The following is a 15,377-nucleotide window of genomic DNA, read 5'->3' as shown; positions in this document are numbered from 1 at the left end:
CAATTGTGTGGCTTAGCTTTGAGGTCATGAAACAACATAACTATGCCAACTATCACTAACAGCAAAGTAACAAGAAATACGAATAACCTAGTTAACATCTTATTCCAATCATGAGAAAGCAGAATAACATATCTGGAATTTGCTAATATTGTCTGGGATACTGAGGCATGTATCACCTTATCCTGTTGATTTTCATGGTTTCTATGGTAATATTCAGAATATTCTGTTTACTGTGTATATTCTCACTATATACAGTGGGATAGGAAATAAGACTTAAATCTGGATATGAACTATTATCTGGAAACCTGTGTGCATGTTAACACACTCAGTGTTAAAATGATCCAATCATTGTTTGATCACTGATTGATTGAGCAGTATGTAAAGACATGCCTTTCACGTCAAAAAATATGAACTGATACCATTATTGAACAATATATACAGTCATGGTCCAGTTAATTGCTTAAAATACAAGCATCCATCAAATGGCACATGCACTATTATTGTTGTGTCGATGTTATAGTTAATGTTGTAATTTTTCCTGTATGAAGACTTTTCTTGCGTCATTCAATGTTTGCTCCCTCCTCTCTCTCTCTCTCTCTCTCTCTCTCTCTCTCTCTCTCTCTCTCTCTCTCTCTCTCTCTGTCACTGTCAGTCATGTCAGTTTGTGACAGTGGATTGGAAAAAGGTACAGGGACAGTCACTATCAATCAATCACTATGTATTATTAGATATTGGCCTTTTTGTATGGTGACAGATTAGTGTACAGAAGGAAAAAAAATGCTCTCAGCTCTCCCTTAGCCCTTAGTTACTTTGGCCGTCATACTGCAGCCGCTTACTTCCCCTGCAACACACACACACACAAGAATACATATTCATACATACGTACACACACACACACACACACACACACTTTGTGAACACCCACACACCTCTTTCTTGTTACTCGCCTCCGCACTTCTTCTCCCCTTTCCCCTTTGCTGGCCTGGCCTTTTCTATACCCCCCTCTGAGCTGGATGTATGAATGCAGAGTGTGTGTGTGTGTGTGTGTGTGTGTGTGTATTTGTGTTGGACTCAGTTGGATGTGTTGGGTTAGCTTGTGTTACATCCCACTGGCCTGTGTACACAACTTTCTCCTGACACTGACATAGAGAAAGCCACTTCCTGGAGCATTAATGGACTTGTTGTATACAGTGTATTACACACTTGGAGCAGTATCTCTCAACTTTGCACCCATTCTGCATCAAGCTACATCTCTACTGTGCACATACAGTATGTGGCCTTTATATGCAATATTATTATTATGTCCGATTCAAGGTATTTGAATAGGAGTGGCAGTTTTCAGGTCCTGTGTCCTACATGTATAGCTCCAATACTTCTATGGTTTGGGGTTTGATTCCCACAAGGGCCACAAGAAATCAGTGTACTATTATGCAATTTAAAAACATCACTGCTAATTAGACAATGAAAATGTAACCCTTACAGTATGTGATAACTTGTATTTTCAGTTTATAAAATTAGTGGGGTAAAATAACACTCTAATAGATCCTGTATGTCACTGAACGGTGATTCAGATACCCTCACTCATCATTAGCATCGCCTTTTGGGAGTTTCAGATTTCATTTTTGTAATTACATTGAACATTTTTCATCAACAAAGTGTATTAAATAGTATTGATGCTTGTTATGAAGCAGCTTTCTTGGCCAGGTCTCTCTTGAACAGACGATTCTTAAGTTTAAAGGGACTATCTGGGTAATTAAACAATAAATTAAATCTAAAAAAAATAGTCCTTAGTAAACTGACCTACCAAAGCATGCTGTCTTATCTTACCTCCCTTTGAGTCCATTCAGTCATATACAGTGTTACAGTAGGCTATACACAACTACAATTAACTCCACTGCAGAGAGGATCACTGTACTCAGTTTAGTTGACCTACCATAGCATGCTACTTCTCTTAACTCTGCTTGAGTCCAGTCATGCCCATGCAGGGGAGGAGCAGAGAGGGGCCCATGCAGCGGGGAGGAGGAAGGTTAAAAGAAGGGCCAGAAAAGATATCGACACATACACCTACCCTGTAGTAGTCAGTGCTGTAGACGTCTCTGGACATGCCAAAGTCTCCGATCTTTACCAGCAGGTTCTCACCCACCAGGCAGTTCCTATCAGACAACAACATAAGCAGACACAAACTTAAAGTAGGCAACAAATACCAACAAGTTATTATGCACATGAAGATAAAGATGTAGCTACTGAGAAGTTCCACTGTTTCTGTGCTTGCTGTACTGCGGCTGCACTGTTGCTCCGCCCCCAAGGAGAAGTGTTTGGAAAGATCTGCAGTGTTAATGCAGGGTGGAGGATTTCTACTATGGCTACTATGCTCTATCTGACAGATGTCAGTAAATGTCAAAAGTCAACCTAAAACAGTCCACCGACAGTCAAAGTTGTTACCAAGATGCAGATTCAGAGCTTGGTTTACAAAAGTTTCTAGGCAGATCGTTTACGAATTAATTGCAGTTACAAGTCACTTACATTCTGGGAATATTCTGAATGTAAAACATTCGTTATTATCAGCATGTTTGAACATCTATAAAGAACATCATGGGACCAAAAAAGGAAAGGCCTCAAGACTTTGTTGAGTCACCCTTTATTTTTATTTTTTGGAACAGTTTCTCTGCTTAATAGGGCCTCGATGTCTTTCTTATATTTTTTCATTTCATACATCAAAACCAATCAGTCAATCCACATTCAGTGCTGCTGGTGTTGTGATTCAAGGTAGACCATAGCTATCTGCTGGCTTATATAATACACACTTTACGCCATGAGGAGACTGTTGACTATAGACTGAGGTGTTGTGAGACTAAATACCATTCCAGCTGCTATTTACCATATAATATAATTACATAATCAAGGCTACACTGACAGATACAGAGTGTAATTTGTATTGACTGGCAAACCTGGTGGCCAGGTCGCGGTGCACAAAGTGCTGTGATGCCAGGTAAACCATGCCAGCTGCTATTTGCTGGGCGATGTGCAGCATCTGGGACTGGGTCAGCTCCACAGGTCTGGTGGTCTGGCCCTCCGCCATCAGAACCGCATCTGGACCGTGAGCCCTAGAGGGGGAAAGGTGGAGTTTTTGTCTTTAATGGAAGTGACTCCAGTTGTTGTTTGTTGGCTTTCATGTTGTTTGTTTCATGTGGACCTCAACATTGTTGCTAGCTGTTATGCCTTATGTCTGTCATGTAAATTACTGCACCTGTCGCTGCAAGAGAGATTTAAGAGCATCAAGCTGTATTTTTTGCATGCAGCGGCAAAAATAGTTTACAGGCTTTTTAATTAATGACATTCTGAATAAACGGAATTTAGATGACGTTTTTTATTTTCACATAAAAATAACAATACTATAAAATTGTTGGAGAGGAGGAGAGAGTTTGACGAGCATTGTGGATTTAGACTTTAGATTTATAGACTACAACAACTAGTGATGGGATGATCTGCTTATCTCACGATACGATTCGATACGCGATATGGGGTTCACGATTCGATACAACCACGATATGATGTAATAAATAAAAGTTCAATAACAACAAGGCATGACTGTGCAGAATTATGTTTATTTCTGAGCCACAAATCTTTCTAGCAATGGCATCTAGATTCTAGACATTCTAGAATGTCAACAATTCAAAAATGTCATTACAAAGTGTAAATAAAATAATGTCTTTGGAAAACTGGTGATGGGCAAGCCGTCTCATTTGTGATTACAACAGCAGAGTAAAATGCAGCTAATATCACGCTTTATTTTTCTGCCCCACGATGCGTACTGTCATTGTGTGGTACTGCAATATATCGTCCCTTCATGAACAACAACACCTATTTAGTTTGTGAAAACACGTGATGAAGGAGAGAACCGTACCTGAGGAACTTGTTGAGGTCTCCGTGTTTCATATACTCAAAGACCATGATGAGAGGGTCGCTCTCCACGCAGACTCCGTAGAAAGTCACAATGTGCTCATGCTGGAGGTTGGTCAGCAGCTCGGCCTCACGGTGGAAATCCTTCCTGGCATTCTCACTGGCCTCTTTAAGAGTCTGAACACACATATGTACACACAGACACACACACACACACACACACACACAGAAGTGACATTTCAATAAACTGACAATGACAAACTCACACATTATGCCACATACACTATTGCCAATTAGTCATTTTCACTGTGCTCCCAGTCTGCTCTAATTTCTTTGGCTCATGTCCACTGCGAGAGAGAAAAAATGTAAGTGGCTTTCCTAGTAAAAGTGAGTTATAGCAACTCGGCACACACAATGTGAAATTACTGGCACCGAGCAAGACCTGGCACAATGGCAGAGCAAAAAAATGGAGACATTTCATATTAATGCAAGTCATTACAAAGTACAACACTGTTTACATTCATTATATTCCCTGGTTCCCTTTGAAACTAATCTTTGTCTCCCCACCATGAATCAAGAAATCTGTCAGGGTCGTTGTATGACACGAGCAGCAGAGAGGGAGAGGGAGAGGGAGAGGGAGAGAGAGAATGAGAGAGAGAGTTGCAGGAAATGAAAGTGATACAGGGTCCATATTCATTTCACATCTACAGAAAAAATATAGAAAATGCTCCTTGTCCTACATGAATAATTTATCGCCTTCCTACAGTATATGACATGGGTATACGTTTACTTTCCACCTTGTGTGTATATATGTGTGTGTGTGTATATATGTGTGTGTGTGTGTGTGTGTGTGCATTTGTCTGTGTACCAACAATGGAGAAGTAAGATCCTATTACAAATATAGGGTCTGAAGGACAAGGAGGAAGATGCTAAGAAAGCTCAGGAAGCTGCTGAAATGACCCTGTGACCTTTTGGCCAGAATGCTGAGAAGCCAGAAAATGAGACAGACTGTAACTCCACCCACTCATAATCAACCAATCACGTATCCTGAAACAGAGGCTTGTTCATGTACATTACAGGATGTAATGTGATACTGGGTGATGATGCTAGAAGAAGAGAAGAGATACAGTACGTAAGCCTGCACTCCAGTATCAGGTTTGAAATATAAATGGTATGTGGATAATGTATAGGAAATACAGCCTGGGCCTCAGGATCTTCCTCTGATGAGTCCCCACATGCCGAGAGTAATAATTTGTTTTAATGAGCCTGCTGTAGGACTCGGGCTGTGAGAATAAATTTCTCATTTAGAGTTAGACAACTCCTGCACCAGAGGATGGAGTGTGACTTTTGGAACTGCAAGTACATTTGTTTATTTGCCCACATGCTAATTTTTAATCCATATACACTAAAGTTTTTTTTCTTGAATTCTTGAATCTTGAATCTATAATCTACAATCTAACGAAAGGTAAAAGATCACTATGTGCTTAGGTAAGATCAGGTTTATTATCCCTTGGTACTGAAACTGTACGATACAATAACACTCCAGAGGAAGGGCGACTATGCTATCACTCTGCGGCTTAAATGAGATTGAAAATGAAATTCACTTTATGTTTTATTGTGCTATATAAAAAGTATTGGAGAATTAAGTTGTGCGATAAGATAATTCAGAGTGATTTCTTTCTGATGGAGGATGGTCAAAGATTTCAATACCTGTTTAAAAACCTTGACCTTGACACTATTATCTCTATGGAGTGGGAAAGAAGGAAGGAATCCTTATTTATTTTGAATTCTGAATGAGATATTGGATACTATGATAGTGAAATTCAATGTAATGTAATTTGAAGGTGAATTGCAGATGGACAACATGCATTCTCTGTTTTCAGTATTGTACCTTTTGTTTGATCACTTTGTTTCATTTTGTTTCACAGTGTCTTGTAAGCCAATGTGGGCTGGGCACCAGTATGATGTATGACACTATAATAATATTAAATCAATCAATCAAAATCAATATAATTGCTACACAGATGCAGCCTACTATGGGCTCCTGGTAAAAGGAAATCTGTGATGCAACAAAAATGTGTTAAAAAAAATCTGTTCTCTCTTGGCATATTAGAGAGAAAGTCTTAAAAATACTCATTGTGCAGCTGGGTCCAATCAGCTGCTGGGCTCTCTGTTAGGTGTATCAAATGACCAGTGTAACAAGTATTAGTCACATTATTGGGCAACACATATCGCTGCTTTCTGGAATGTTACAGCAGAGATTTCCCTGAGATCCAAGAACATCTAGGAACTATTACGTTCTGAGTCATTGGACTCGATGTCGCATTAAATCCCAGGCTCAGCGCCACAATATTGTGCTGTTAGTCATCCAATCTACGCACATTCAAGTCCCTGGACAAATATAAAGCAATCAACAACCTCTAGCTAGTGATTGTACTTACTCACATCTGCATGTTTTAAGGTCCACTGGCAGCGCATTATTGGAAATGCCAGGTGTTAATGATTGATGACATGTACAGTAGTATAAGTGTGTATAGGGGCGTGTGTGTATGTGTGTGTGCGTATTCCTGTACGTGCAAATGTGAGTCAGTGATCGATGGCACCTCTGTGTATAATATAACCGTAAAACTTGCTTCTGTATTATGGATGACTGGCTGATTGATAGGGAACTGTAAAACCAGCACCATTAAGCTCTATTAGTGTCTGTAGGTTACTGTAATGTGGTGTATATGAGAGCACATGTGTCTGTAATGCAGCATGTATGGGGAAAGTGCAATGTGTTGTAAGTATGTACATGTGGGACACTTACACCGTAAGTGCGTACATGCGAGGGGTGAGGGGGTTTTTAAAGTGCAAAGTCAGAACGAAGAAGGTGAAGGGAGCAGAGGGAGAAAGGAGAGGAGGTGAGGAGACAAAGGAGGAGAAGAAGAAGAGTGTAGAGAAAGGAGGAGTCGAAGTAGGTGAGGAAGAGATGTACAGTAGGCAGGTGGGAAAATGATGCGGGAAAATATAACCTATAGACTCAACTGAAAAAGTCTAATCTACAATGTGTTGCAAATCATTTTCCCTCTTCTAAAAACCCCACTATGGTACAAATGCCTTAGTTTATGGTATTTTATTTGTGGTATTTTATTTCATTTTATGGTATTTTATTGCTTCTATCTTATGTCTTATGTTCTATGCATTTTAAGTGTTTTACATCTTGTGGTTCATTTTAACCATTCTTTGTCCGTCTCTGTCTGTTTTAAGGGAACTTGCCAAAACAAATCCCAATGAACCAGATGGCAATAAAGTGTTGAACTTGAAAAATCAAAGTAACTGAAAAAAACAAAAACCTAAATCTGTAAATGAACCCAGTGATTCCTTTTCATCTTGTCTAAACAAGCCCACAACTAGCAGTCAAAGCAGTTTTTTGGGTGAAACGTATGCACCATTTATTTTTAGGGGGGATGCTCCCAGTTAACACTGACAAACGTTTTTTTCAGTTAGCCGCGCAGCTCTGAGTGCATAATGTTTTACCAGAAACGATATGCAGTCAGCAACATACAGCATCTTGTTTAACAACCAGGGAGTCTGCTTGCCTGGATTTTCAGGCGCATACCAAGTACTCTGATTGAGTTGAAGCTAAGCTGGCAGTAAACATCAGTGGGCCAGCAAGCGGTTTAGAGCTAAGCCAGAAGGAAATAGGTAGTGTGAGGACAGAAAGGAGGCTGAGGGAGGGGTAAAGTAGAAGGATGAAGAAGGAAGGAAGGAGGAGGAGGGAGGAAGAGTGCTGCAGGTGAGACGGGGGAAAGGGGTGAGGAAGCGAGGGAGGGAGAGAGAGGAAGCGGGGGGTAAGGAAGGACAGATGGGGGGGGGGGGGGGGGGGGGGTCTCTCACAGGTCATGTATTGTTAATGAGAAGTTCTCCACCAATAAGATCCTGTTTCACCGCAAACAGGGGAGAGAAAGCGTTCTCGGTGGAGGGATGGAGGGATAGAGAGGATGGGAGGAGGCCGCGGACATCCGGCTCCTTGGGAAACCATTCAATTTGACCCCGGAAGTCGGCGGTTTGAGTGTAATTCCACCTTTTGCTTACCCAGAAGCTCTTTTGAAAGGCTGACAACGGGAGAGGAAATGGAGGCGAGGCGATGGGGATTGTAGAATGAAAAATACCCTACAGACTCCATATGAAGGATTTCATTCCAAAATGCTACTGTATCCAATTCAAGGAACATAAGATTGCCTGATGGAGATTGTTCAATATTTCAAATGCGTCTCATGAGAAAAAGTTGTAAGGCAGGCAATAACTTCGACTTCAATATTACATTAGGGGTTTTATTTTTGAACCAGCAATCTTTCTATAGAGCTGGAATTTTCAAAATGGTGGATATCTCATTTTGGAACTAAACTCCTATTTAACTTTTCTTGTTTTATTTAATGGAGAATAGGTAGTATTTTAGCTATTTTTTTCAAAAGCAGATGGTAAACTGTTTTTGCTTTGTGATAGCTCATGAAAGGTGTGTTCAGTAAGTGCTCAATTAACTGATTAATAGTCATAGTCAAGTAATCATAAGGATATTTTGAATATCCCCAGACTTAATTAGTATTTTTCAAATTTTCTATACATTAAGCAAAAAATTAATTAAGCAGAAAACAGACTCTATGAGAAATAAGATACCAATTATATGGCTGATGTCCACTTTGAAAAACCTGTACAGTAACTCCATTTTCCCCTCTAAATTTTCTTATTGGAATTAGTAATATGTGTCGTGACCCAGGGAACATGAAACCCACTCTAAACATTTTAACAGTAAAAAAAAGAAGAAATATTTTCTTTGCTTTTGAAAAGCTTTTTCAAGAGATAAAAAGATTCAGCATCCAACTGTCAAAATAAGACCAGTGCAGATTACCTTGACAGCCACCAGTATCTTATCTTGGTCAGGCGAGAGGTTATAGCACTCAGCCAGGAAGACTTTGCCGAAGGCCCCTTCTCCCAGCTCTCTCTTCAGCACGATGTTATGTCTCTTAATATGCTGGACAACTGTTGAACAGAGAGAGAGAGAGAGAGAGAGAGAGAGAGACAGACAGATAGAGACAGAGAGAGAGACAATAAGACACAGAACTTAATTTTCACCTTGTCTTGCTCAGCTACAGAAACACTACAGGTTAAGTAGTCAACAGAAGCCTGATCTCATGGCGTTACATCAATTACAATTCAGTTATCACATTTTAATCATATCATTTTTAATCATGTATCAATTTAATCATATCATTTACTTGCATCTGCTACCAGAAAGTTATCCAAGCTTGTTTTCTATCGTAGTGTGTCTCCTCTCCTCCACTCCTCCTCTCTCCTGCTATACAATTTGGCCGCTCTCTTTCTCTCCACTACTCTCCCACAGTTGGATCGGAGTCCACAAACCTGCTCTCTGTTGCTAAGTAACTTGTGACTCCATGCCAGTTGCTTTTTAGAAAATTTGGCAACTCACCGTGAAGGCTATTGCAACATATTTTCAGCCAATTTTTCGTTCTAGAGAATGAATAACAGTGTGGCACCCATAATACGACCTGACTAAACCCTTTCCATCCCTGACTGTGGGCCAGCAGCCTTGGCCCCATGATAACTGAAACCAAACCTGCTCCAGCACTGGGACACCAAAACACATACATCTTCTGCAACCGTCTGCACACTGACAAACACACACCATACCTCCCAACACACACACACACACACACACACACACACACACACCAGGACTCCGACAGCTGAGATTTATCTGTGATGTGATTACGAGACGCATTTGAAGAAATGCTGTCCACTCAGAATATCACATTAGAGCCTAGCTAGACTCTGAGAAGCTGCATCGATCTACACCGTAAGCTACTGAGATCTACTATAACCCAATATTGTACAGACAGAAAGAGAGAGAGACACACACACACAGAGAGAGAGAGAGAGAGAGATGAGAGACACCACTGGTCTACAACAGACACTCGAAAGCATCTAAGTGTAAGAGTGTGGTGGAGGAAAACCCGCATCTGTGTTTGTGTGTGTCTGTAGGTAAACGCTTGTGTTTACATTTATGCATTTATGTGTGTATGCCTGATGATGACATCACGTCTTCCACTCCAAAACAGCAACAGCAGGTCAGAGATCTCAGTGTACCCACAATTCCCTGTGCAGCACACAGCACACAATTAACCCGCATCCCACAAGCCAACTACCCACCATTTAACCAGCTAATTACCTCACCACCGCACCATTTCCTACTGTGGTCGTGTACTAAGTGTTTACCCGTGGAAACAGCCTCGCACCGGTTCTCCTTAATTAACATCCTCAACTGGCTAATACATTTTCTCATATACTTCTTTATAGCAGTAGTGGTTGGCGGGAGGTTTTGGTTTTATTGTTCTCACAGCCTTCCCTGTTTTGGTGCTATGGTTGTAGTGCGAATACTGTTCTGACTTAGATAAACTAAACTCCTGACTGTAAACTGGGCCTATACTCAGCTGTATTTTGAAGGATATTATAAGCTAAAATCATGTAAGGCTACACTTTCTCCTTTAAGGGGTGACCTTTAAGGGATTTTGTAGGATTTTCTCTCAGTTGAATTGAATTACCTCACAGCAAATTGATTTGCTTGAGTTTGATTCCTGGTCCTTTCTGTCTGTGTGGAGTTTGCATGTTGTTGTGGGTTTCCTCCCACATACCATAGACATGCAGGTCAGGTGGACTGGAGAGTCTAAATTGGTCATAGGTGTGAATGGGAGTGTAGGTGTGATAGTCTGTCTATCTGTGTTAGCCCTATGATGGGCTGGCAACCATGTCATCCAAGGTGTTCCCCTGCCTTCTGCCCAAATGCATGCTGGGATAGGCTCCAGCCCCTCTGTGACCCCGAATAAGCAGGTAAAAACAATATATGAATGAATGAAATAAATGACCACTGTGACTGCTGCGATTCATTCATAATTCCTGCACATAGCAACTTTAATCAACGACCTCCAAAATTAAGTTGTTATGTATAACATCACCATGTATCCCGCTTTCCACCCCTCTGTCTCCCCATCCATCATTTTCCATTCCTCTTTCTATCCTTCTGTCATTTCTTTGTCTCCACCTCCCATAGCCACTCCTCACGTCTGTTTTCTTTAATCAGCATCCTCAGCTAATTAACATCTGGAGACATATTATTCCCTATCTACCAACTTTTTTCTCACTTTTTCTCCACCTTTTCATTTGGACATCTCTCATTTTGTCTTTTGTTCATCACTTTTTCTCATTTGCCATCCCTCCCTGCATCCATCAATTTCTCCCTGCAGCCATTCCTTACCCCCTGTTAAACTTATCACTCTTTAATCAACATCCTCAACACATTAACATCTAGGGACATGTTCTTCCCCCTTTCCATCCCTCCATCAATCTCCTCTTCCATCCCTCTTTCCCCTCCCACTTCCATCTTTCCATTTTTCACATCTCACACCTGTTAATCACTTTTTTATCACCGTTCTTAGAACATTAACATCAAGAGGAATAATATTTCCCATCAACCACTTCCTCCTCTTCCTCCTCCCTCCTTTTTCCATCCATACTTTCCCCTCCCTCCCCTTCTATCCATCTCTCCCTATAGATCCACCTCTCACACCTATCCTCCTTAATCAGCATCCTAAACAACCTAATAAATTAATGTCTGGGGAAATAATTATTTCCCCCTTTTGCCATCTGCCCTTTCCTTCCTCCTTCGCTCATCTGCCCAAAATCTTTCCATCACACTGGATGTTGAAATAACACCTTGTGTCCTCCTTGAGTACAAACATAAGGATGTTCTGAAAATTACAGTGTAAATATTGTATGTAGTTTCAGCCAAGCAATCTGATAGGTCAAAGATGCATTCCAGCCATGTTAACAATTCCCATAAAGCATTGCTAGCTGTATTCTATCAGCTGTTATTCCAATACTTGTGGTAACCAAGGCTGTTTTCATGTCTGTACACTAAGCTAGAGAAAACTTTTCAGTCAATACACATCCATTGTTTACCATTGTACAAAAGCTATTACCTAATATCTATTGAGTCGCCGTTGTACCCATAATCACAGTAAAGATTACCCGCCTGGGTATTATTGCTATAATGTCCCACTGTCTTATTGACAGTTTGTCTTACAAATCAGTGTGTTTCATGTAAGCGCACTGAATGATGCGTTATTAATAGCACATGCTGTGTCAACTTAACACATCTTTAACACACCTAATGTCATTTCTCACCACACCCTTCTGTTGGTGCTCAGGGACGATAAAAACCTGTTATTTCATCACATTTTTCAGTAGCCTTTACAAACACACTGTCATTTTCTTGTGCCTTTTTTTTTTTACTAAGAAAGACGCTGGAGGCTTAAATTGCAGTTTATGGTATCTGTATTAGTCGATGTTTTGGTCTGCAGACCTTTTTTCAAGAGTTACAAGATCTTGTAAGTCTTGCAGTCTTATTCATGGATTTCTGAGCCCCATTTTAGAGGCTTGCAGAATTGCCTGTGAAGTGCTGTAACCTTTTCACTGTCCTTTTTGTCCTTTTTCTTGTGTGACAGTGTAAAAGATTTGGTAAGAACAACACATGCTGACACAACAGGTGTTGTGGTGATAGACTTGAAGACCTGGAGGAGACTTGACTTACAGATGTCTTGAAAACAGCAAGATGGACAGAGACAAACCTGCTCTTTACCAATATACATTATATATAAATGAATGAATGAATGTCGCGTGGGAGGGATTACACGCTCGTGCAGCTCGTGCAGCCGTATGCGGCGTGTATGCACGTGTTCGCTTATGAATCAGATTTTCCAGAACAGTGTTAATCCCCATTCCCTAGATACAAATACAATACAAACCCCCAAAAATCTGCTGGGATGGAAACGGTGGAAAAAGTGAGAGAGGAAGCCCAGCAGAAGGTGTAACATATCAAAGAAGAAGAAGAAAAGGCTTCTTCAGTTGCTAGACATGCATGTTTACAGTTTGTATGCGTAGGTGGGACGAAGGAGACATGCTATAAACACAATAGTTATCACCTCTGCGAAGCCATGCATGGTTTTCTGTAACTCTACCAATGAATGCAACGTGCTGCTAATGCGTCTGATGTTATTATTGTTAATGAGGTGTTCACTTTAGAGGTAAGCTGTACAATTGATACTCTGCAGCAGAGCTAACAGCGCCAGTGATTGCACAACGATCCATCAGCTCTCAGTAATTATTTGTTCATTACTGCCTAGAAGAGGCCTGTGTCACAAAGTTGTTTCAGTGGCAATGTGTACCAGCTACTGCTTTTAATGTTCAATATTATACAAGCTAGTGGTTAGTGCAATCAGTTAAAAGAGTTCAGTCCCTGGGTGCAACTTGGCCAAACTCTCTCTAAAAGGCTCTTGTACAGACTGCAAAGGCAGAGGGCCAGACAGTCGGTCAGAGTAAGAGTTCATGTGGCTGCAATATATTAAGAACAGATCAATGGCCTCCATCAGGTTGTCCACTCCATTAGAGTTGCACAAAAATTATTATGAACATGACGTGCACATGGACACTCACACACACACACACGCACGCGCATTCACATATACACTCGCATAACACAAAATCATCCATTTCTTTCCATTTCTCTATCTCTCTTTGCCTTTCTCTTTTTCCCTCATAAGCAAAGCGGCAAGCAACCAAACACAAGCGGCCCTTTTTCTCTCCCTCTAAGCCCCCCCCATCCCCCCCCCCCCCATCCCCCCCCCCCCACACACACACACACACACACCAAATCCACACACACTGCAGTAGAGTATTGACTTTCATTGATTCTCAGATGTTTCATTCTTGTCTTTAGGCTGTAAATCCCCAGTCAATCTTTTAGTTATATAGTAGGGATAAAGAGGTCACCCTGTAAAGGAATACATAAGAATGCCGTGACGTTTCAAACAGGCCACGCCCACAAAGTGCGGTTCAAGTGATATACCCCGCTATATTTCTATGGGCAAAACAAAAAATCAACATTTTCTGTGGTTGCTTTTGCTGTATTCTGATAATTTATGTGAAATGTACAGGATGCCCAAAGATATTGAATAGCGTTTCGCACTTGTACCGCACTTTGTAGGCGTGGCCTTTATGCCGCGTCATCGCCATTCTTATCTATACCCCCACCCCCCAGTTACCTCCACCCACACACCCTCATTACCCTGGATTTTACCTCTTCAACCTAGCTCTCACCTAATGGCACACATACACACAAACACACACATACACACACACATACACAATTCCATAGTTTACTGTAAGTCAAGGCCATAGCCTGAAGAGGCTTTTATGATTTGCCAATAATCATAATGTCACATTGATGGACCAGGTCAATATTCGTCTGTGCTCCCTGTCTGTTTGTTGCTCTTTCTGTATCTCTAATTTATTTATTCAATGTTTATTTGAATAGGGACAGATACGTAGACATAGAACAATGTATAATGTATAATGTATGTGGTTCCGTATGTGTATGACACACACATAAAAGTCTGACCTAGAATTTATGAATGGATATGAGCGTAACATGATGGAGCACACACAACACACACACACACACACACACACACACTTACATGTCAATGGACACACTCTCCTGTTTTCCTTTCAGGATGGACAGCTAATCATCAGCAGTTCCAAGGCCATTGCCATGACAGCAGGGAAGGAGTTGCTATGGTAACCTCCATGTATTCACACACACACACACACACACACGCACGCACATGTATGTGTTGCCATAATAGGGCAATACAGTGACGTGCTCTCATTGCTCTCCTAATGCTTATGTCAAATGTATAATATGCTGAAGAGCGGTAGGCTAATATCTTTCACAGAGTTCACAGAGTTCCCATGATGTCACATGCATTTCCTACCAATATGGTGCTTTACCAGCTCATTGGCTGTGGCTGTCATTTAATTATAATCACCTGTTAATTTATTATAATCACCTGTTACTTTCCTACCAAGATGGCCATGTGGTGATAGAATAGGCCACTATGAATAGCTAGCTAACAGAATCTAACGTATGTAGCTAGCAACCAGCTAATTAGCTAGTAAGCTAGCTAACATCCCTGCTAAATTAAAGCAGTTATTGTAGTTGCTGCTAGCAAGATTGGTAGATAATTTAATAACTATTACAGTAGGTTTATCTGAAGCCCTTCCTTATGTGTTGAAGTAACACTAGTTTGATATATGCCAATATGTAAGTTCAACATGGCCACCGTGAGAATAAGTTCAACTGAGATCTTCCCCACAGGTTCATCACAGTATTGTCATTCAACTGTCTTTGGGATTTGCAAGGCTCAAGGTACCAAGTTGACTGTCTTGCAACATAATGTATGTAGTATATGACATAAACTGTAAACTTGTCTACTTTGTGATACATACATGTGATTTTATTGTGCTTTAACTCGTAGTTGTTTGACTGGTAAATGATTAACCTGTAGGTCATCTTGGTACTT

General features: G+C 40.8%; 1 protein-coding gene across 8 annotated transcripts in view; it reads right to left on the bottom strand.

The window, feature by feature from the left end:
• ntrk2a (neurotrophic tyrosine kinase, receptor, type 2a) overlaps positions 1 to 15,377 on the bottom strand; it is a 77,151-nt gene that overhangs the window by 8,902 nt on the left and 52,872 nt on the right. For 5 of the 8 annotated variants that reach the window (XM_078285136.1, XM_078285130.1, XM_078285134.1 and 2 more), the window contains 4 exons: positions 8,792 to 8,922; positions 3,905 to 4,077; positions 2,949 to 3,104; positions 2,069 to 2,153 (listed from right to left, as the gene is read on the bottom strand). In XM_078285136.1, coding sequence (XP_078141262.1) covers positions 2,069 to 2,153; positions 2,949 to 3,104; positions 3,905 to 4,077; positions 8,792 to 8,922 — 545 coding nt within the window. Of the gene's footprint in view, positions 1 to 2,062; positions 2,154 to 2,948; positions 3,105 to 3,904; positions 4,078 to 8,791; positions 8,923 to 15,377 lie in introns of all 8 variants that reach the window. The other 3 variants (XM_078285133.1, XM_078285132.1, XM_078285135.1) reach the window with 1 other exon arrangement.

The sequence above is a fragment of the Centroberyx gerrardi genome, chromosome 8 (genome assembly GCF_048128805.1).
Source record: "Centroberyx gerrardi isolate f3 chromosome 8, fCenGer3.hap1.cur.20231027, whole genome shotgun sequence".
Taxonomy (NCBI): Eukaryota; Metazoa; Chordata; class Actinopteri; order Beryciformes; family Berycidae; genus Centroberyx; species Centroberyx gerrardi.
The sequence above is the reverse complement of the archived record's forward strand: the minus strand, read 5'-3'. Positions and strand labels throughout refer to the sequence as shown.